General features: G+C 37.6%; 1 protein-coding gene across 1 annotated transcript in view; it reads right to left on the bottom strand.

The window, feature by feature from the left end:
- The window catches only part of TNNI3K (TNNI3 interacting kinase), a 344,134-nt gene that overhangs the window by 189,798 nt on the left and 132,536 nt on the right, over window positions 1–21,800 (bottom strand). Inside the window, exons 12-17 of the mRNA XM_068966744.1 lie at window positions 20,103–20,189; window positions 19,472–19,528; window positions 18,437–18,529; window positions 18,293–18,350; window positions 17,977–18,171; window positions 17,160–17,264 (exon numbers count right to left, since the gene is read on the bottom strand). Coding sequence (XP_068822845.1) covers window positions 17,160–17,264; window positions 17,977–18,171; window positions 18,293–18,350; window positions 18,437–18,529; window positions 19,472–19,528; window positions 20,103–20,189 — 595 coding nt within the window. The remainder of the gene's footprint in view (window positions 1–17,159; window positions 17,265–17,976; window positions 18,172–18,292; window positions 18,351–18,436; window positions 18,530–19,471; window positions 19,529–20,102; window positions 20,190–21,800) is intronic.

Here is a 21,800-nt window from a genome sequence, read left to right on the forward strand (position 1 = left end):
AAACTTTTCCATTAAGGCATCCAATAATCACTGTATTTAAGAAGCTGAACATTAACTTTAAAAAATTGTGAAATGATTAATTTAGAGATAAAAATATAACAAGTTCAGGAAATGTCACCACTGGTTTTTCAGGTTCACATGCATCTGATTTAGTTTCCACATACTCTTTTCAGAGGATATTTAAATAATTTGACTGTGACAAGCCAAACTGTTTTGAGACCTCATTGAAAGTCAAATGAAAACATTAATCAAATGCAAAAATATTCCAGTCAGGCATAGAAGTGCTTCAGGTTAGAAAATAAAATGTTGCCTATGAGAAGGAAAGTCAATCAATTTACAAAAAGGAGGTATTGGTACAAATCTACATGGTCAGTAGTGACTAGAAATCACTAGAAATTCAGGGGATGGTATTTTTCTTAAGAATCATCAGACAGTCTTCAGTTCTTTGTTTGGCTAACTTTTCACCTGTGTAAATTAGAAAATCAGAGCAGTCAAACAGCTGATTACATTTTCTTTTCTTACTGTCTTTACTGTTTTTTGGACAAGCTTTAGAGACTAGCATGAGAATAATTATCTATGGCACAAAACAGCTAGGTGAGTGACCTGTGGGATAGCAGTCTTAATTGAGCACAGGAATGACTTCCATTTTATTAAATGCTACTGAATTGTTCAATATTAACTAAAAATTACCCTCTCATCTCTGCTATGAATTCTATAAACTACACCTCCCTCTGTAAGGCAATATTTCAACACTGTTTTGCTCTTCAGTCAGGGCTGCTCCTGGTTTGAGGGACTATGACTATATATCTCTATGTATTAGACTACATGAGTATATACTATGGGGAATAACCTTAGTTTGTTGCTTACTAACTGTATCACCTTCATAATTCGCTTATTCTCTTTAAGCATTTCTGTAACATATTTTTTAAAAAGCTATAATACAGAATTATGAATATTTAATAAGCTAATATCTAGAAACACTGAGCTCAGTACCTGGCACAAAGAAACATTAATATATGATATTCTCATATACCTTTAAATGTTATTCATTCATTCATGCAGTTGATAAATATGATTTGAATTTTTATTAGGACCCAGTCACTGTGCTAGCATGGTAAAGAATCTGCCTGCAATGTAGGAGACCTGGATTCGATCCCTGGGTTGGGAGGATGCCCTGGAGGAGGGCATGACACTCTAGTATTCTTGCCTGAAGAATCTCCTTGGACAGAGAAGCCTGGAGGGCTACAGTCCATAGGGTAGCAAAGAGTTGGACATGACTGAGTGACTAAGCACAGCGCTGCACTGTGTGAAACATTTGGGAATAAAATGGTATAAAATCCACAGCCCCTGTCCTGAGTGTATAGCAGGAAAGGTATTGAAATACATGAGAAATTTTAAGAGTGCTATCCTGAGATAAGTAGGATGTGCTGGGGGAACACCTAGGAGTGCTTCCTGGAAGAAGGAGCAGGAATTGGACAGGAGAAAGGAGGTGAGAGAAGGGGCACTAAGAAGAAGAAAGGAAGGAGGTTTGGGCAAGGGTGGGTATTTTCATCAGAACAAATACCATGTGCTGACTCCTGTATTAAGTTCTATATTTAAGAGCATATAGATGCAATTCAACAGACAAAGCCAGAAAAAGAGAAAACCCCAAACAAACAAACAAAAAAACAACAACAACAGAAAAAACCTAAAACAAAATAAAATAATAAAAATAAATCCCCAAACTTTTGTTTTCTCTCTACTACTTACAATTCTGGGAAGAAGCTTAGTAAAAAGAAATTCTTTAGCCTCATATTTAGGAAGCAAAAAACAAAAAACAGAAACAATTTTTGTCAAACCCAGTAGAAGTTAATAAAAGTTCAGTGCTAAAATGTCTGCCCTAAAGGCCAACCATATCTCAATAGAAGGAAACTCAGAATATCTTTCTCATTCTTTGTATGAAATGGGAAAAAAGAAGTTAAAGAAAGAGAAAGAATTAGAGGAAGGCTGTAATCAATTCTTTCCTTTACAAATCCCAGCAATTCAGGAGGCCTGCCAGCAACTAAATCTTTCTGGGACCACAGACAGGAAAAAGCCTATTAAAATGTGCTCCATTCCCAAAGAAAGGGTCACTCAAGATCCTCAGACCCTTACCTCTGAATAGATTTAATGAAAGCCAACTGCTATTTTAAGAATTTAGAAGGGGATTTCCCTCCCCAAAGAAAAGAAGCCAGACATCATCAATGCTCTAACACTGTTTCATCTATGGCACCAGGCATGCTTTTCACTTACTTTCTGTAGGTTGTTAAAGCCGCTAAAAGAGGGTTTAGTGACTGAGAATACAGTTCTTGGCATACAAGGCTTAAAATGTAATTGATACAAAGACCATCCCTCCAGGATTAAAGAGTTCTAATCATTCTGTGAGGCTCATGTGCTCTTTTCTCCATGCTGGTCAAAGTAATAGTAAGCCTTTCAGAAAAGGAGTTATGTTGTCTCCCATACCATTTATTAACCACAACAGCTTTCACCTTCGGTGAGAGGAAGATAATTCAGACTACTCCCATAGTAGAGATCCAGCAGTTGGATGCAAAATGAGTCTTTCTCTGAGACTTTCTGGCAACCCAGTACCATATGATTAATAAAAATGTTATAATGATTTTTCTTGTAGAGTATTTCTCTAAAGTGCTCCATGTACCTTTGTCCTGACACCCCTATTAACTGCAAAGATATCTCTGTGAACAGGTAGACACAGACATCATTATCTTCATTTGCAAATGAGGAACCTGAGGCAGAAAGAAGTCAAATGACATAACAAGGGTGACATGATAAGAACAGAAATAGAAATGAGAAAAATGATGGTCTTCTGGGAATCAAGAGGGTGTGATAGGATGAATTTTTTCCTTTTCTTTTACTACTGAAGGAAGAGCAGAGGGAACCTTCTCAATGTTAACTTTGAAAACATTCTCCCTTTCTCCTTAGAGTGAGAAGGACAGTGTCTTAGCTGGGTAGCTGGGTGAGCTAACTGGGTGCACGGAAGGAAAGATGCCTACCTACCTAGATGCCCCACCCCATATATCCTCTGCAAAATCTGGGTTTTTCCTACTTGACCTTTTTACCTGCATGAACTCTGGGATGTGCCTTCCCCGTCTCTGACATTGTGCTCCCAAGCAATGATTGTTGAATAACTGAATGGCAGGTGTTTAAGCTGTATGTTTAAGTTGTGTGAATGAGCCCTAGGAAGAAAAATCACTCAGAAGGGTATCAGAAAATCAAATAACCCTGTCAACCCTTAGCTATGTTTTTATCCAAATTCTGTTCTACATCTGCATCAACCCAGTGTGACAGACTGGATCCCTGCTGCAAGTCTGAACCATGAAGGGATAGAGAGGTCTCAACGAAGGAAGTAATATGGGACGAGACTTCCCTGCCCCGTCTTTGTATATTGTCAGTTCAGTTCAGTTCAGTCGCTCAGTTGTGTCCGACTCTTTGTGACCCCTTGTGACCTCATGAATTGCAGCATGCCAGGCCTCCCTGTCCATCACCAACTCCCGGAGTTCACACAGACCCATGTCCATCGAGTCCGTGATGCCATCCAGCCATCTCATCCTCTGTCGTCCCCTTTTCCTCCTGCGCCCAATCCCTTCCAGCATCAGAGTCTTTTCCAATGAGTCAACTCTTCACATGAGGTGGCCAAAGTACTAGAATTTTAGCTTTAGTATCATTCCTTCCAAAGAAATCCCAGGGCTGATCTCCTTCAGAATGGACTAGTTGGATCTCCTTGCAGTCCAAGGGACTCTCAAGAGTCTTCTCCAACACCACAGTTCAAAAGTATCAATTCTTCAGCACTCAGCTTTCTTCACAGTCCAACTCTCACATCCATACATGACCGCTGGAAAAACCATAGCCTTGACTAGATGGACCTTTGTTGGCAAAGCAATGTCTCTGTTTTTCAATATGCTATCTAGGTTGGTCATAACTTTTCTTGCAGGGAGTAAGCATCTTTTAATTTCATGGCTGCAGTCACCATCTGCAGTAATTTTGGAGCCCCAAAAAATAAAGTCTGACACTGTTTCCACTGTTTCCCCATCTATTTCCCATGAAGTGATGGGACCAGATGCCATGATCTTATATAAACAGTGGTTATTTAGTAGCTAAGTCATGTCCGACTCTTTTGCAAGTCCATGGACTGTAGCCTGCTAGGCTCCTCTGTACCTGGATTTCCCACGCAAGAATACTGGATTGGGTTGCCATTTTCTTCTCCATACATAAAGAGATCTAAAGTCAAACAATCCAGTTAACTCTTACATCTTTATGACAAGAAGAAACAAGGCATCTGAGATATCATAAACAAAATTTGCTGCTGCTGCTGCTAAGTTGCTTCAGTCATGTCCGACTCTGTGCTATCCTATAGACGGAAGCCCACCAGGCTCCCCTGTCCCTGGGATTCTCAAGGCAAGAACACTGGAGTAGGTTGCCATTTTCTTCTCCAATGCACAAAAGTGAAAAGTGAAAAAAAAGGGAGCCAGGTCTTTAAAAACATTTAATTAAGTAAAGAAATTTGGGCATTTAAGAATATTAAGTAGTGAAAATATTCCTCAGGAAAAAAACAAAATAATGACAATAATATCTAATGTGTTTTCTCATTAAAACCCAGTAAGATAGGTATTATTGCCATCCTGCGAACTGGAAAACTGTTATCTAAACAAGTTGCAGAAGGACATAAGTAAGATGTAACAGAGTTGGTACTTGAACCTGCACAGTCTGGTTTTGTGGCCTGAAATCTCAATTACTTCATCCTATAGCCTTCTAATAGGGTGGTAACTCACAGCAATACAGATTGCCAGAACTTTCCATGCTGCAAGCTCTAAAGAAGACTAATATTACTGGAAAAGTTGCTTTCTCACAAGGCTGACAAGGAAGATTTTGAGATAGAAAATATTAAACAAGGCAAGGACATTTATGATTTTCTGCATCTCTTTTTCTAGATCAAATTCAAGGTAGAGCTATTGGAAATTCAATCAATAGAAAAATAAATATCCACCTATTCTGTTCCTCATTTATTAGCTAGAAATTCTGGTTGTGGGCCCTGAATTAGGTTGGTGTCTATTAAACTCCAGGATCTTAAGAACACAACCACATAAATGAATCTCAGCAAACAAAGTTGAAAATGATGAACTGAGAAACAGATAACCACAATGCGGCATTAATATTATTGAAAGGTTAGCTGCTTAGGAAATCGACAAGGTGCCAAGAGGGGCCCTCACAGTGCCTCCCAAGAAATGAGAGCAGAGAAGAAAGGAGACAGACCGGAGAAAAGCCTTTTTGACATTTTCAAAAGCTAACTTTATATAGGCTGTATTCCCGAAGGGTGGAAAATGGCAATGTGAGGAACCAGCAACACTAGAAAATTGCAGGCCAGTAAGTTCACTGCCCAGAACAGGGAAGCACTGGAAAGATTTTGTCAGGTCAAGAGGGGTACTGCTTTTCCTCCAGCTCCAACCTAGGTGAGAGAAGGTAACCCTGCCCCAGGCTCTGCTGCTTTGGGGATTCCCAAGGTATGGCTGTGTATTGAGCAAAGAGGCAGTGGACTGAACCAGCTCACCACAAAAGGCACTGATGTAAGAAAGCCAGAGGCCAGGTTTCATTGTGGGGCAGTAGTATTTTTATGTCAAACCAAAAGTGAATTTTGGTATCACAGAATTTCTGTTTGGCCAAACCATGACCTTCTACATTCTCTTTACACATACATTATTTTGGGTGCACACATAATCTTGTGTATTGTGTCACATGGCGTAGGGTAGCTTAGATTCTACCTCTATGATGTGAGATTCAGGGTTGTGTCTAACTGGGAGGACCAAGGCAAAGATTCTGATGGAAGTTACCGTGAAAGATGGCAGGTTCCACTAGGTTTGTGTTAGCAATATGATAGTGTGGGCAGAAGGAACAGAGCTTTCCTCTGATTAAAATATACCTGCTTTAATTTAAAGGAAGTATGTTCCTAAGGGAAGTTACTTAATGGGGTGTTAAGCATGAACACTATTTTTAGAATTAGTAGATGCAGCCAAAATTAAATGAGAGGTTCTAATGGAGGCAGCTGAGAGAGGAAGAATATTTTAACTGGCCCTCTGAGGAAACTTTCTATTTCTATTGGAGTACAAAGAAAGGACAACTCAGGACTAAGGGATATTATAGGATAGAGTAGGGGAGGGGGCGACTGCTAATTTGGTTCAGGATGAGGAACCAAAATGATATGTGCGGAGAATGTTTGGGACACAGCCCGCCCTCTGGGAACTGTGAGAATCCGGTAAGAAGGCACGGCTAGATCTACTGTCAGAGAAGAGGAGGATGAACCGGGTGATGAATTCTATTTAAACAACAGGTGGAGAGTCAGAGGGCACTGCCTGCTTCTTCTGGAGGTTCATGGAGCTGAGGACAGACAGACTGCCTTTAAACATGTCAGAAATGGGAATGGAAAATGTGACTGAATATCAGCCCCTGAGGGAAGCTAGGACATAGGATCAATTTGTAGAATTAAATGTTTGAAGAATCCTTTCATATGGATATGGTATAATAAGGTTCTTTGAATACCATGATCAGAGCCTGTGTTTTAATTTTCACCTTTAAAGAAAAATGTATGTGTGTTTTCACTGACACAGAGCAAATTGAATTGTGAGATGTTTTTGAATTTATATAGCCTGTTTCATACTGCTATATCTTACTACAGTACATGTTGTTACTCTTGAATCATGTTTTGGTTCAGGGACAAGCTCCATCATTTCCAAAGCTATTCTTGTATTTTCAATGTAACAAAGTGAAGGAAAATTATTTTTAAATAAATTTATATATAATATGCTTTACTGAGTAACTTTCACTACATTTCCCAGTTAGTGGTATTAGTTTATACATTGTGCAAATATGTTTACAGACTAAAAATTTTTAGTATGCAGTTAACATTATGTTTGTGCAACTAGTTCATGCCAATCTAGACCACCTTTCTACCCAAACCCTAGTACCTGTTATCACTAGTGCAAAGAAGGTGAATGTAATCCAGACTGCTGGCTGTCTACCAAAGCTCATTTCCTCTTCTGGGCAGACAGCTAGACTACATTTCTACGAACTCCTGGCAGTCAAGCATGGCTATTTGATTGAGCTGTGGCCAATAACATGTGACTGAAAGTGATATATGCCACTCTTTGCCGACTAAGGTCCGTCTAGTCGAGGCTATGGTTTTTCCAGTGGTCAAGTATGGATGTGAGAGTTGGACTGTGAAGAAGGCTGAGCGCCGAAGAATTGATGCTTTTGAACTGTGGTGTTGGAGAAGACTCTTGAGAGTCCCTTGGACTGCAAGGAGATCCAACCAGTCCATTCTGAAGGAGATCAGCCCTGGGATTCCTTTGGAAGGAATGATGCTAAAGCTGAAACTCCAGTACTTTGGCCATCTCATGTGAAGAGTTGACTCATTGGAAAAAGACTTTGATGCTGAGAGGGATTGGGGGCAGGAGAAGAAGGGGACGACAGAGGATGAGATGGCTGGATGGCATCACAGACTCGATGGATGTGAGTCTGAGTGAACTCCAGGAGTTGGTGATGGACAGGGAGGCTTGGTGTGCTGCGATTCATGGGGTCTCAAAGAGTTGGACACGACTGAGTGACTGAACTGAACTGAATGCCTGGTCTGTAAAACATTTCATGCACATCTCACATATTCTTGTTCCATTGATGCTCACTTGAATGGAGCTGAAAACGAAGGAGACCGCAGACACCACGTGTTGAAAATGGGTCCTGAACAACTACATTGATAAGGGACAACCCCAATAACTTATTCATTCACACAATGATGATACAAACTTCTATTGCTTTTGAACCATTATGCATTTTGAGGTCTATTATTGCAGTAGATAACCTACCCAATGTAGATAACCTACTCAAACAAATCCAGTGTTCATCTGGGAAAGCTGTATAGTTTAGAATTTTTCCTCATTACTCAGAGTAGTAATGAAATTGAAACAGACTGTATCTGATTACTTAATTGATAGATGAATAGATAAAGAAGTTGTGCTACATATATGCAATGGAATATTATCAGCAATAAAAAGAAACAAATTTGCATCAGTTGTAGTGAGCTGGATGAACCTAGAGCCTATTAAACAGAGTAAAGTCAGAAAGAGAAAAACAAATATTATATATTAACACATATATATGGAATCTATAAGAATGGTACTGATGAACCTATTTGCAGGGCAGGAATAGAGATGCAGAGGTAGAAATGGACTTGAGGACACGGTGGGGGGAGGGGAGGGTAAGACGAATTGAGAGAGTAGCACTCATATATGCACACTACCGCGTGTAAAATAAACACCTAATGGGAAGCGGCTGCAGAGCATAAGGAGCTCAGCCTGGTGCTCTGTGATGGCCTAGAGGACTGGGATGGGAAGGAGGTGAGAGGAAGGCTCAAAGCGAGAGGATATATTTATACTTCTGGCTGATTCACATTGTTGTATAGGGAAAACCAGCACAACATTGTAAAGGAATTATCCTATAATTAAAAAAAAAAAAAAAAACCTTTTGAAAATCTTATGTCAACTTACAAATTTGGATATGGACATTTCACAACTACAGGCACCCCTTAAGCCCTTAGGCCCTAAGCCCTAAGCTCCAAGGCACCCCTTGCTTGTAATGAATTAATTTTCCTTCTATAAATCCCAACTGGTGACAGCTATGTCCCATCCTTAAACTGAGAAAAATATCTCTCAAATTATTTTCCTCCAGGCTTAATTTCCTCAAGACTGCAGATTATGGAAGCATCACAAAAACATGAAAATGTGCATGCTTATTTGTTTGCTGATATATAATATTAACACACATTTATGCAAATCTTTATATATGTGTATATTAATTTATTACATGTAGGTCTGTATCCTTCCAGGGTTTTATAGCCTTGAATACCTATATGAACTGTGTACACTGCAATTGTCCAAAATTGAAACTCTTACTTCTTTTTGGCTACTGGTGAAGATTCTACCCTCCTGGGAACTTTCTAGTATTAACTACGGATTAGAAATTAGATGCTCTAGAATGCATTAGTATACACAGCACAATTCCCATGATTGGATCTTGGAACTTACTCTGTAGCAAAGGCATCATAAGCATGTGGATCTGTCTTTTGCCTTAGTTGTTGAATGAGTGAATGAATAAATGATGATACTGGATTTGGGGCAATGATTCACAAACTATTTAGAATTACATTGTAACTTGATTCCCCAATATTCCTACTCCACCCTGGCAGTGGAGAAGGATGAAATTGTATAGCAACTGGTTAAGAGGAGTAACTGGTATTAGACTAGAAGGTAATTCTCATTGCTGCCTGTATGTTTGAATGCTTGTAGTGGTCTCTGAAAATATAACACTTGGGCATAGACCCTGAGATTCTGATTGAAGCAGCATCAGAGTTTCCTTGAACTTTTCCTACAAATTCTAGTGTTAGTCACTCAGTCATGTCCAACTCTGCAACAGCATAGACTGTAGCCCATCCAGCTCTTTTGTCCATGAAATTCTCCAGGCAAGAATACTGGAGTGGGTTGCCATTCCCTTCTCCAGGGGATCTTTCCTACCCAGCGATCGAACCCAGGTCTCTTGCATTGCAGGAAGATTCTTTACTGTCTGAGCCACCAGGAAATGTGCAGCCAAATTTTAGAACCACTCCAACTACAACAACATTTTCTCTCCGCTTGATTATAAGAATTATCTGGTAATCTTTTTTTTTTTTTTTAAGTATCGATTCTCAGGCCAATTTAGGATATTCTCAATCTGTGCCTTCAGAAGGGGGTTTCTGAATTTGCTTTTTAAATGAGGGCCTGTAGATGATACTTATGACAGGGAAATGCTGGGAAATAATACTTAGGCTCTAAGCTCTGCTGGAAAAGGGCTGTTGGTCCTTCATTCTCAGCCATTCTTCCAGGCATTGCATAGACTCTAGCTCATATCAATCATTCAAGTACTGGATATTAATTAATTAACTACCTTAATTTTTAAGTCCAAGTAAATGAAAAACTTTTGACATAATTAAAAATGCCACTTGTGATTGGTTTTTTACTAGAGATTTACACAAGTAGAATTGTGAAAAATTTCATGAGTTTCAAGGGTTCTCTTTTAAGACTTACTATAAATATTGAAGTGTAATCAACTACTTGGCCTACATTCAAGTATTCAGAATTCTCTGCAAGATGGTACCTGCCAGTGAATGCTAAATTCTATTCGTATAACCACTTATTAGAAAAGTCACAAGTGAAAGGACTAGCTAAGAGTGAACTCTATAATTCAGGTTAATCAAGGAATACAATTGTACCTAATAGGTAATTAGAAAACAATAATTTGTTAATGTGTACTTAATTTATGTTTTTTTTAATGCATGGTTTTTATATTCTGTATTCAACAGAAAGGCAAATGTATATGTCAACTTAAAATAATTATTAAAAATTATAGTCAATATTTTCTTAATACTTTCTGAAATCACTAATTTAGTTAAATCCATTTTCAAAATTAAAATTCTTTTACTAGTGCTGTCATTTTAAATTATCTGTCATTTTAAATTATCTGTTATTTGCCATCAGCAAGTTGGCTGTTTTTAAATCATCTCTAATTATTTTTCTTTGTAGTCACTCGAATAAGCTGACACTCAAAAATGTCCTCACATCTAGACCTAGAGTCCCAATTAATTAGTTGTGTTATATAAGAATACATATTCATATAAATGGGAATATTGAGGAGTGTCTTTCCATCCTCATAAAGGAACATGAATTGCAATAACAGCTGATGTCTGTGTAGTGCTTCACGGTTTACAGGGCTTCCCAGGCAGTGCTAGTGGTGATACAAGAGGCTTTCACTTATATCACTCTTGGGAACGTCATGGCCACTCTGTTGGAAGTGTCACTATTTTATTGGTTACTGTGTTGTTATACTATATACAAGCTCCGGGAATTGGTGATGGACAGAGAAGCCTGATGTGCTGCAGTCCATGGGGTCGCAAAGAGTCGGATATGACTGAGCGACTAAATTGAACTGATACTGTATAATTATGTAGGGGAAAGACCATTTATTTGATGTTTGCAGTGGTGTTTGGTTTCAACATAAAACATTTGGAAAATGTACTTTTCCAAGAAAACATAGCTGCTTGTATAAAGTAAAAACATTAAAATGTGTAGCTGTAAACCATATTTTTCAAGCTCCAATGCCACGAAGTGAATATATAAATTGGACCAGATATATAATGGTAAGTTTGTAGGTGGCGGGATCCATGATAAACTGGAAAGTACATTCTTGTCTAGAGCTACACATTTAAAAATATTTAAACACTGCAGATGGTGACTGCAGCCCTGAAATCAGAAGACGATTGCTTCTTAGCAGGAAATCTATGACAAACCCAGACAGTGTGTTGAAGAGTAGAGACATCACTCTGCCAACAAATGTCTGTATAGTCAAGGCTACGGTCTTCCCAGTGGTCATGTATGGTTGTGAGAGCTGGACCATGAAGAAGGCAGAAAACCAAAGAATTGATGCCTTTGAACTGTGGTGCTGGAGAAGACTTCTGAGAGTCCCTTGGACAGCAAGGAGATCCAGCCAGTCAATCTTAAGGGAAATCAGCCCTGAATGCTCATTGGAAGTGAGAGAGTCATTTCCTAGGCAGGTTGATAAGAAGTCTAGGGGTCCCCAAGGACAGAGGGGTCTGGAATTCTGAAGGAGGAAGAAAGGACAAACGTTTTTGTCCCTCTACAGTCCTTAGGATTATAGAACAATAATGTATCCTGCTTGAAGACAGTCTCTGGAAAAAACCTTCTGGCTAATCCTGTTATCGTAAGGTGTAAATTATGGGAGTAGGTCTAGTGAGGTCTTTACAACCTCCAGACATTCTTTTGATTCACTGTAATAACTAATTCAGTTCAGTTCAGTTGCTCAGTCGTATCCGACTCTTTGCGACCCCATGAATCGCAGCACACCAGGCCTCCCTGTCCATCAGCATCTCCCGGAGTTCACTCAAACACATCCATCGAGTTGGTGATGCCATCCAGTCATCTCATCCTCTGTCATCCCCTTTTCCTCCTGCCCCCAATCCCTCCCAGCATCAGAGTCTTTCCCAATGAGTCAAACTCTTTGCATGAGGTGGCCAAAACACTGGAGTTTCAGCTTTAACATCATTCCTTCCAAAGAACACCCAGGGCCGATCTCCTTCAGAATGGACTGATTGTGGACATGGAACGACAGACTGGTTCCAAATAGGAAAAGGAAACATCAAGGCTGTATATTGTCACCCTGCTTATTCAACTTATATGCAGAGTACATCATGAGAAACGCTGGGCTGGAAGAAGCACAAGCTGGAATCGAGATTGCCGGGAGAAATAACTAATTAGAGAGTATATAACTACATGGCTAACACTAGCAAGGGGGTACTCTTTCTGCCCCCTTTTGATGCCTATGTCAGAAGCTTTCTCTATCTTCTTTATACTTTAATAAAACTTTATTATATAAAAGCTCTGAGCGATCAAGCCTCATCTCTGGCCCCGGATTGAATTCTTCTCCTCCAGAGGCCAAGAATCCCGGCGTCTTCATGTGCTTCAGCAACAACTTTTCAGAAGGACTGATGCTGAAGCTGAAGCTCCAGCATTTTGGCCACCTGATGGGAAGAGCTGACTCACTGGAAAAGTCCCTGATGCTTGGAAAGATTGAGGGCAGAAGGAGAGGAGGGTGTCAGAGGATGAGGTGGCTAGATGGCACCACCAATGCAATGGACATGAACTTGGGCAAACTCTGGGAGATGGTGAGGGACAGGGAGGCCTTGGTGTGCTGCAGTCCATGGGGTTGCAAAGAATCAGACACAACTGGGTGACTGACCAACAACAGTGAACACTTTGGGACGAAGAAAACAGCTCCGTGTGCCTCATGTGCAACCTCTGCTCCATACTTGCAGAACATGGAGTGTAGAAGAAGAAATAAAGCAGAAATAAAGAAGCACAAGGAGATGATATGAAAAGTGATTTGGGTCACAGGAATTTAGCATACAGGACTGAGGTACAAAGAGCAAGGCTGATAAATATGGCTGATGCTCATCCAGTATCACCAGCTTCTTTCTATCTGTCTGTACTGACTTGGTTTTGTTGTTGTTGTTGGGACAGCACAATATGTCTATAAGGATGTGGCTCTGGGCATAATACCTTTAGTCAATTTCCTTACAGTAAAATGACATAATCATAATTACATTATAGAATTTCTAAGAAATTAAATGAAACTATACATGACAAAGGCATAACAGAGTTTTTTCACACTGTAAATACTAAATAAATTATTATAACCACTGGGAAGAACTACCTCCTTAAGCACTACTTGAATTTCTAATATATACTAAAAATCGAAAATAACATTCAGATTTTATATGGTAAGAAATTTACAAGGGAAAGGCAAAGTTTTTTTCTCTCACTCAAATAAATCAATAACCATGAAACCAAAGATACAAGTTTCCCCTCTGTGTGGATTGATCTATAACCACAAACATCTTCTTTCCTTTAGAACTGTAAAAGGTACTAGGCAAGTTATTCGGACTCTATCTACAAGTAGTCATACTTGTACCAACTAGATCACTGCTTTCTGAAATGATGTTCATAGAAATGCCTCAGGAATTTGGTTCAGTTAAAAATGCATTGACTGAACAGTACTGTGTGAGATGCTATGCTCAGTTTTGTAAATCTGAGATGAGGAGAGCAGGATTGCTGATCCTGAAGCCCTGACCTGCCCGGAATAGAGAAGAGAAACATGGAAGAAGGTTATTTCAGTACAAATGCAATGCCTGAGTTCTTCATTCTGTTTTATATATTTTTCCTTCCACCTATTTCAGTGGGAGGGGATTTGTAAGCATTGTGCAAATGCAAGGATCAGTATGTTATGAAAAGATTGAGGGATGATATACACCTAGCCTTCAAAGTCTAGTTTTAGCTCTATATCCTCCAGGAAGTTTTCCATTCTATTGTGATTTTTAATTTACTAAAAATCCTTTGAAAATGGCTGATTAATCATTCTCCATTAAATGACAATTAATTTGCTTCCTGAGCATATGTTTTATGTACCTAACCAGATTGTAGTAAGCCCTCTGAGGAGAGGACTGTTTTGGGCAGTATGCATGCTACATAAACCTGAAAAGCTAATGTTTTATTGTCACTAAACTAAGAGCTAGACTAGACAGATGGACCCTTGTTGGCAAAGCAGAGACATTACTTTGCCCATCTAGACAAAGCTATGGTTTTTCCAATAGTCATGTATGAATGTGACAGTTGGGACTATAAAGAAAGCTGAGCGCTGAAGAATTGATGCTTTTGAACTGTGGTGTTGGAGAAGACTCTTGAGAATCCTTTGGATTGCAAGGAGATCAAACGAGTTAATCCTAAAGGAAATCATTCCTGAATATTCATTGGAAGGAATGATGCTGAAGTGGAAACTCCAATACTTTGACCACCTGATGCAAAGAACTGACTCACTGGAAAAGACTGATGCTGGGAAAGACTGAACGCAGGATGAGAAGGGGACAACAGAGGATGAGATGTTTGGATGGTATTACTGACTTGATGGACATGAGTTTGAGGAAGTTCCGTGAGTTGGTGATGGACAGGGAAGCCTGATGTGCTGCAGTTCATGGGGTTGCAAAGAGTTGGACATGACTGAGCAACTGAACTGAACTGAGACTAAGGAGCAGTAGAAAAGAATGTCCACAAATAATAAATATAATAATTTGGTACTCTATTTATATTGAAAGCTCCTATGAGCTTTCATAAGACTTTTTGGTACAATATAAGTATTTAGGTTAGAGACAGAAGAAATGGTAAATATAAACTTCTGTTATATAATAAATGTTCTATTGAAACTTTTAACCAACAACATTTCTATTTTTGGTCCTGCTTTATTACCTGGTGGTAACAGTTTACACTTACTCTCAGGGCAACAGAACACACATTCAACTGCCCCATAAATGAAGAATTGCAGCCAGAGAAAACTCAGTGATCTCTCATTTAATGACACATGGCAACGGTGGTTGGGATGAAAAATAATATGCCTAAAACTCACAAATCACCAGTTTGAATTTGATAATTTATCACCTAAATCTAAATTTCCTAATTATTGCTACTAAACTCATAGAAAAAATATGCTTCTTAACATAAATATTTTTGAAAGAGATGTAAAGAAAATAATGGGCTTCCCTGGGGCTTCAGATGGTAAAGAATCTGCCTGCCTGTGGAAGACTCATGTTTAATCCTTGGGTTAGGGAGATCCCCTGGAGAAGGAAATGGCAACCCACTTCAGTATTCTTGCCTGGATAATTCTATGGACAGAGGAACCTTGCAGGCTACAGTCCACAGGGTCACAAAGAGCTAGACACGACTGAGCTACTAACACACAAAGAAAATAACAGGAAAAAAATTAATTTGATTTGAAAACTAGTAAATAATTATAAATAGATTGAGTCCTATATATGTTTACTTCCAATATCTAAGATTCAGCCTCTGCTCATATTTAATTTTATCGCTCCTATATTTCATATCTGTCTCTTTCTTTCATTTCCTCTGCCATTAGTGAAATTCTGCTTTTCATTACTTATCTAGATCACTGCAACAACTGCTTCACCAGTTTCTTCACTTTCTGATCAAGCTGATCTTTTACAAATATGCTGAATTAATCTTTCCATAATATAGTCCCAAATTTCTGACTCCTTGCTCAAATATTCTCAGTGCCTCCTTCTTGCTTTTAAAGCAAGGTCTAAACTGCTTTACTCTAGCATTTAATAATTTCTGTGCTCTTGTTTCAATTTATTTTTCTCTCCCAACAGTCCTCTTCATACATTACATACACTAAATACATTTATACATTTCATCCACTGAAGTGAAACTATTCAGCACTCCTATAATATGCCTTTAACTTTCTAACATCTATTTTTTTCACATCTTCCCTAAGCCTGGGATGCTCTTCCACACTCTATCCATCCTTTAGGGTCAAGCTCGAATGTCACCTATTCCATAAAGTTGTTTTTAAATTCTTCAGAAGTAATTTTTATTCTTCTTTCTGAAATTTTACAGAGAATATTTCACTATCTCCTTAAAATAAATTATTGGTTTATACCTAAAGTATATTGAGTACTGGAGTCTATGGCAGTTTTACCTGGCTCTGTTATGCCAATTACAAAGGCTTTGAACATAGTAGATACCTAAGTAGTTGTTGAACAAATGACTGGCATAATTAATGAATATTTAGTAGTTTCAGAACTGTGGACTTTGTATAAAGGGGCATACATGGGATCTATTTGAACCTTATTGACAACCACAAAATAAACATATTGATTTTGAATAATCTGACTTCCTTCATAAACTAGTGATTTATCAGATTTTTCCACCTTTTCTCCTTAGCATCTCTGGGATTACAGAGAGATGGCCCAAGGAGCTCCCTCTTTGGCAGTGAGAAATGAACAGTAGAGAAATGAATTCTCTACTGTATACTTAGCCTCTGACTAAAGCTGTCCCATTTTGTGTATCAGCCTCCCTGTAAGACTTTGCTTAGAGAAAGCATTCACTACTAAAATAGACAAACAAACAAACAAAAAACCTTGGTATTCCACCACTGAGACACAATTATTCTCTATTTGTTTCAAGTCTCCATTCCACATGAAAACATCTTCATGTGATAGTGAGGTAAATGAGCTGCTGTGTTTTGGCTGAGTTTGTTCTTATAAGAAAAATACCAAAATGTTAGCACAAAAGTAGTATTTCAGACAATTTTATATCAGGTCCTCCTACAATACCTAACTTTGAATGAGACATGACATTCTATAATAATTATCATTGATCTCAATCCTTGATCTGACTCTGGTGGCCTGAGAACTAGCTAGCTGCTGAATTTTACAGATGTTATAATCTTTCTGGATATTTTTCATAGATTTGAAAGACCCCTGAGAAATAGTTATACAGCCTTATATTTCTGTAAAAGACAATGGTGCAACATTCTATTGCCTAAGCTAATGGTAGCCCATCCCCTCACCCACAGAGTAGAAAATTGTATCCTACAATAAATATAAAATGTATCTTCACTGGAATCTATCTTAGACTCCTGGTCAGTTACACAATTTCAGGGTCATTATTTAGGGGGAAAAATACCTGTTTAAGTCACGGTGAATAATTGGCTGTGTCAAGTTGTGAAGGTACTCCATACCTTTGGCAACATCTACTGCAATGATTAATTTTGACTGCAAATCAAGTATCCTAGAATTTAAAAATAAATTTAATGAGGATGAAATGGTCAAATCCAATACTACATCTTTTAAAAGAAATCAATAGTGTGTGTAATTTGTTATTCTGTACAATTTCAGCCATTTTTTGCTTGATTGAAGGTTAAGCTAAAAACTCAACATATGTGGAAAAATAGCTTTTCTACGCTTGATAATGCTTAACTATAGATCAATTCAGATACCAACCCCTCTTATTTAAACATTCAACTTGATTTTATAACATTTATAATATTACATTTAATTTCTTTAAAATAACATAAAAAGGAAATCTAATTACTAAGTAAAAACCACATTCTAATTATCATATGCATAGATCTAGGTAGTTAATTCAAATTAGACTTGTACAAGATTATTCTTTCTTAAAACTTTTAAAAATAAATACTGCGACCCCTAGTAATTATTTTATTTTGAGCTTACTGGTACGTCAAATTTAGCCTAATTATTCAGTTACTAATTTAAATTCCTTGAATTTGTTATCTTAAACTGGATTCTTGTTAAGAAAACATAGAAGTCTTTCTATTCATTAAAAAATAATTATTGGGCATAAATTATTAGCCATCTTTAGAATGCCCCATTTCCTAAACCTCAGATATTTCAGAAAGCAAAGTCTCATCTAAGCAGAAAGCATATGAGGTTTTGTAACTGTAATTCCAATGGCATGCAAAATGATAAATCAGTGGCCATACCTCTTCTGTTCATGAAGGAGGGAGAATAGGGAACCCCCTGATATGTACTGAGTGACAATGGCAAACTGGCTGGGATCATTCAAGCAAGCACCCACAAACTGAATGATACATGGATGATTAAGTCGGCAGAGAATGGACACCTCTCGGCAAAACATATCCACGTCTGACTTGGAGCAGTAGGTGTTGGCTCGGTAACTGGAAAACACAGCAACAGGAAGTCTTCAGTCACCAGATGAATCAAAACAATGGGCTCACCACGCGTATACTTCTCAACGTTTACTACTCAGATGCTAAAATTTCTCATTTGCTTGCTTACCGTTTTATAGCCACTATTTTATTTCTGCATCGTCCTTTATACACTTTCCCAAAAGAACCTAAAATTGTGTAAGACAAACAAGTAAACACATGTTACCATATGGAGCTCATTAAACTGAAACAGACTAGTATTTTCTTAAGTTACCTGAGCCGATAATCTCATGGAACTCAATTTCTGAGAGCTGAAGATGGAAATGTGAAGGCAAGCCAGCCCTTAAGAGGAGAACATCTGCCTTTTCTGCAAACAGGAATTGTTATTTTATATTTTTTAAAAAATAAACAGCAAACCTGTGGATGTTTAAACACACATGCACATATATGCTTACCCAAAAATATCTTTCCCTAGTACCATTTAATTTTCCAACTGTAACTGACTATTTGGACATACAAAAACCTTATCATAAATGATCCCTATCCCTGTGCATTAAAAACATGTTAGCTCTATGCCTTTGCTACCTGACCTTTGTTGAGAGTTTATACCTGATTTGGCCAACCACTACTTGTCCGTATGATGTCGTAACTCTAGAATACAGTTCACATCACATCATGATAAAGTCTTATCTGGTCAATCCCTTCAACCTATCACAAAAAGCTTAGTCAAATAGCCATAAATTCAACCTTAAAAAGATATCAATTAGGAAATAAGCATGTGAATCTTTCAGAAGACACATTCAAAGCCAGAAATAATTTTTTTAAAATTTCAAACTCTAAATAGTTCCATATAAATTTACAGTTGTATGTGTTTTACTTCCCTGATTCAGTGGTAATAATTTCTGTATGTAGTATACATTCAAAAAGTTACCAAAGTATTACTTATTTGGGATCTCTTGAAAAATAATTAATTTTTTTTTGTTTTTTCCCTATGACAAACTTATTACCAATTCTTATGAAAGATATTAATAGTTACAACTTACCTTTCATTAAAAATACAAAAGTCTATGAGAATTTGATCATTTTTAATATTCATATGGAATTTTCACTGTTTCACCTTCATGAACTAAGAGGACATATGCAAAATAACAGCAGATGAGGTTAATCGTTGAAAGAATGATCAACTAATAACATTACTTATGCCTGCAAAATAGTCATTTGTAATATGTAAGACGAAATATGAAGTTATCATATTTGAGGCGGTAATTACTTAGTAATAAAATATAACAATTGTCCCATATTAAAATACCTTTTGTCATGCTTTTGATCTTCCCCAAAGGAGATGGAACAGACACATAGGAGCCATCTAAAATCAAATTATATTATAGAGTTAAAAGTAGCAAATGATTTTTCCTACATAAAAGTTAAACATTATACAAAGAAGCACATAACAAAAGAAAACTTGCTAATAACACGAAGTGAGAGTGTAACTTAAGCCCAGGTCTTTCTCTGGACACTGAAACTGTATAGCAAGTATTTATTTAGAGTGTACATAAAATGATTAAAAATAAAAATCCAAGGTCTAGTAGACGCCAGAAAATTTAATTTGTGTCTGCATATGAGTATTCTCTGTCCTATCTTAACAGATTGCTGAAAGGGGAAATGACTGCTCAGCTTACTAGGCCTTCCCAGGCATGTACCAGCCTCATAAACATCCAGTCCATGGGATGTAAAACTTGGAGGAACTGCAGATGGGTGAGTTAGAAAGTAGCCCAAGTGGGGGCTTCTTTATTTTCAGCCTTACTCAGACATAAATTTTCTTAAAATAAAGCTAATCTGATAGGCCTTCCTCCCAGACCCTAAAATGTTGCTAACAGAAACACAAGTTTACCTTTGGCCACAATATCACTACAATGAAAATTTAAAAAGAAAGAGGGTACCTCCTCCTGGCTGAGAATATTCATTACAGGGCAATTCATCCTGATTTCTCTTATAATGTTTCAGAAGTGTGACAATTGCATCATGTCCTTTATGAAAAGACAAAGAAGGGCAAAGGGTCTTAATTCTTATTTGATCTATTCAGCTCACCATCTAATCGCAAAATAACCAGAGGTAGCTTGAAACAGGATGAATCTTAAGAAGTAATACACTGCAATAGGAATTGAGAACTTTCATTCATGCATTCATTCAAAATAATTCATTAAGACTCCACCATCATTTTGTAACATATAAAAACATTGAATCACAAAGTCATTTACCTGAAACTAATAAAATATTGTAATTCAAGTACACTTTAATTAAAAAAAAAGACTGCTATATGTGAGGCACTATTTCAAGCACTAAGTTGGGTATGGGGGATGCAATGAACAAGCAACTGTGGTCCTACTCTCACGAAGTTTAGTGTAATTGAACAAACAATAAGAATTGTAGAATTTCTAAAGGAGTAAACATCATGTGCAATGGGAGTATATAAAAAGATCATGATTTGCAGAGTGAAAAGTACATTTGGTAACCAGGAAGGAGAGATTTATTTGCTGTGACCGAGCATTACATTTGACTGGCAAGTACAGTATAACAGGGCATTAAGATAATTTCCATAGATTCCTGTGGCAGGAGACACCTGGCTGTCTACCAATATTTGTAGTTCCCATTCACAGAGTGAATCTGTCACTGAGAATGGCTGCCCATCCAGGGACAAAAACTCTGTATCCCCCTTGTATCTAACTGTGGCTTTGTGACAAATACCCATCAAGTAAATATGAGCAAAAGTGATGTCATTTCCAGGTCTGGACTTTGAGAAATAAGTGAGTCTTCTCTCCTCTCCCTATTTGCTAGTTGGATGTGGAGGGCTCTGAGACCATATGGGAGGGGAAAAAAGCAATCCACTGACCAGAAATGCCTACCCTGAACTGCAATATGACTGAGAAATAAATTTCTATTACATAATACCACCAAAATTTGGGAATTTGTTAATTGTACTATGAACTTAAAATTACAAAGAATGAAATGTCAAATTCTCCTTGAGTAGACAGACAATTTTCAATAGAACTAAACGTTGATACTATTTTATGCTTTAACTGTGAAAATAATCTACTGTAGCTAATTTATACAAGAAGAAAACAAAGTCAGCCTTAAAGACCCTGCCAAGAGACTTGTGAATTGCAACAGAACTCACTGTATAAAGGGCAAAATTTAGAAACTGAAAAAGTAAAAATGCTTATCTATCATGAAGTGTTCATAGTTAACATGGCTTCAGATACATTTAGCTAGAATATAGAGAATATGCTGTGAATTGTGCCTGCTTATTAAATCCTCCCTTCAAAAAAGAATTAAAATGAATAGAGCATGAAGGATCATGAGATGAAATGATTAAGATATTTATCAGCATTAAAAGCTTTTTAAAATAGAACATTTCAGATCCAGATTCAAGTTAAAAAAAAAAAAAAGAAAACAATTGTTTTCTTTTCTATGATTGTTTAAACTTGTAGAAAAACATATTTACAGTTAACAACTAGTGTCCATTATTTTATCATCTGTAGCAGATCAATGGTTTTTTCAAATCATTGAAACAGGTAAGGAGGACATGGCAAACCACTTCAGTATTCTTGCCTGGAGAATGCCATGGACAGACGAGTCTG

Source organism: Capricornis sumatraensis, chromosome 2 (genome assembly GCF_032405125.1).
Source record: "Capricornis sumatraensis isolate serow.1 chromosome 2, serow.2, whole genome shotgun sequence".
Taxonomy (NCBI): Eukaryota; Metazoa; Chordata; class Mammalia; order Artiodactyla; family Bovidae; genus Capricornis; species Capricornis sumatraensis.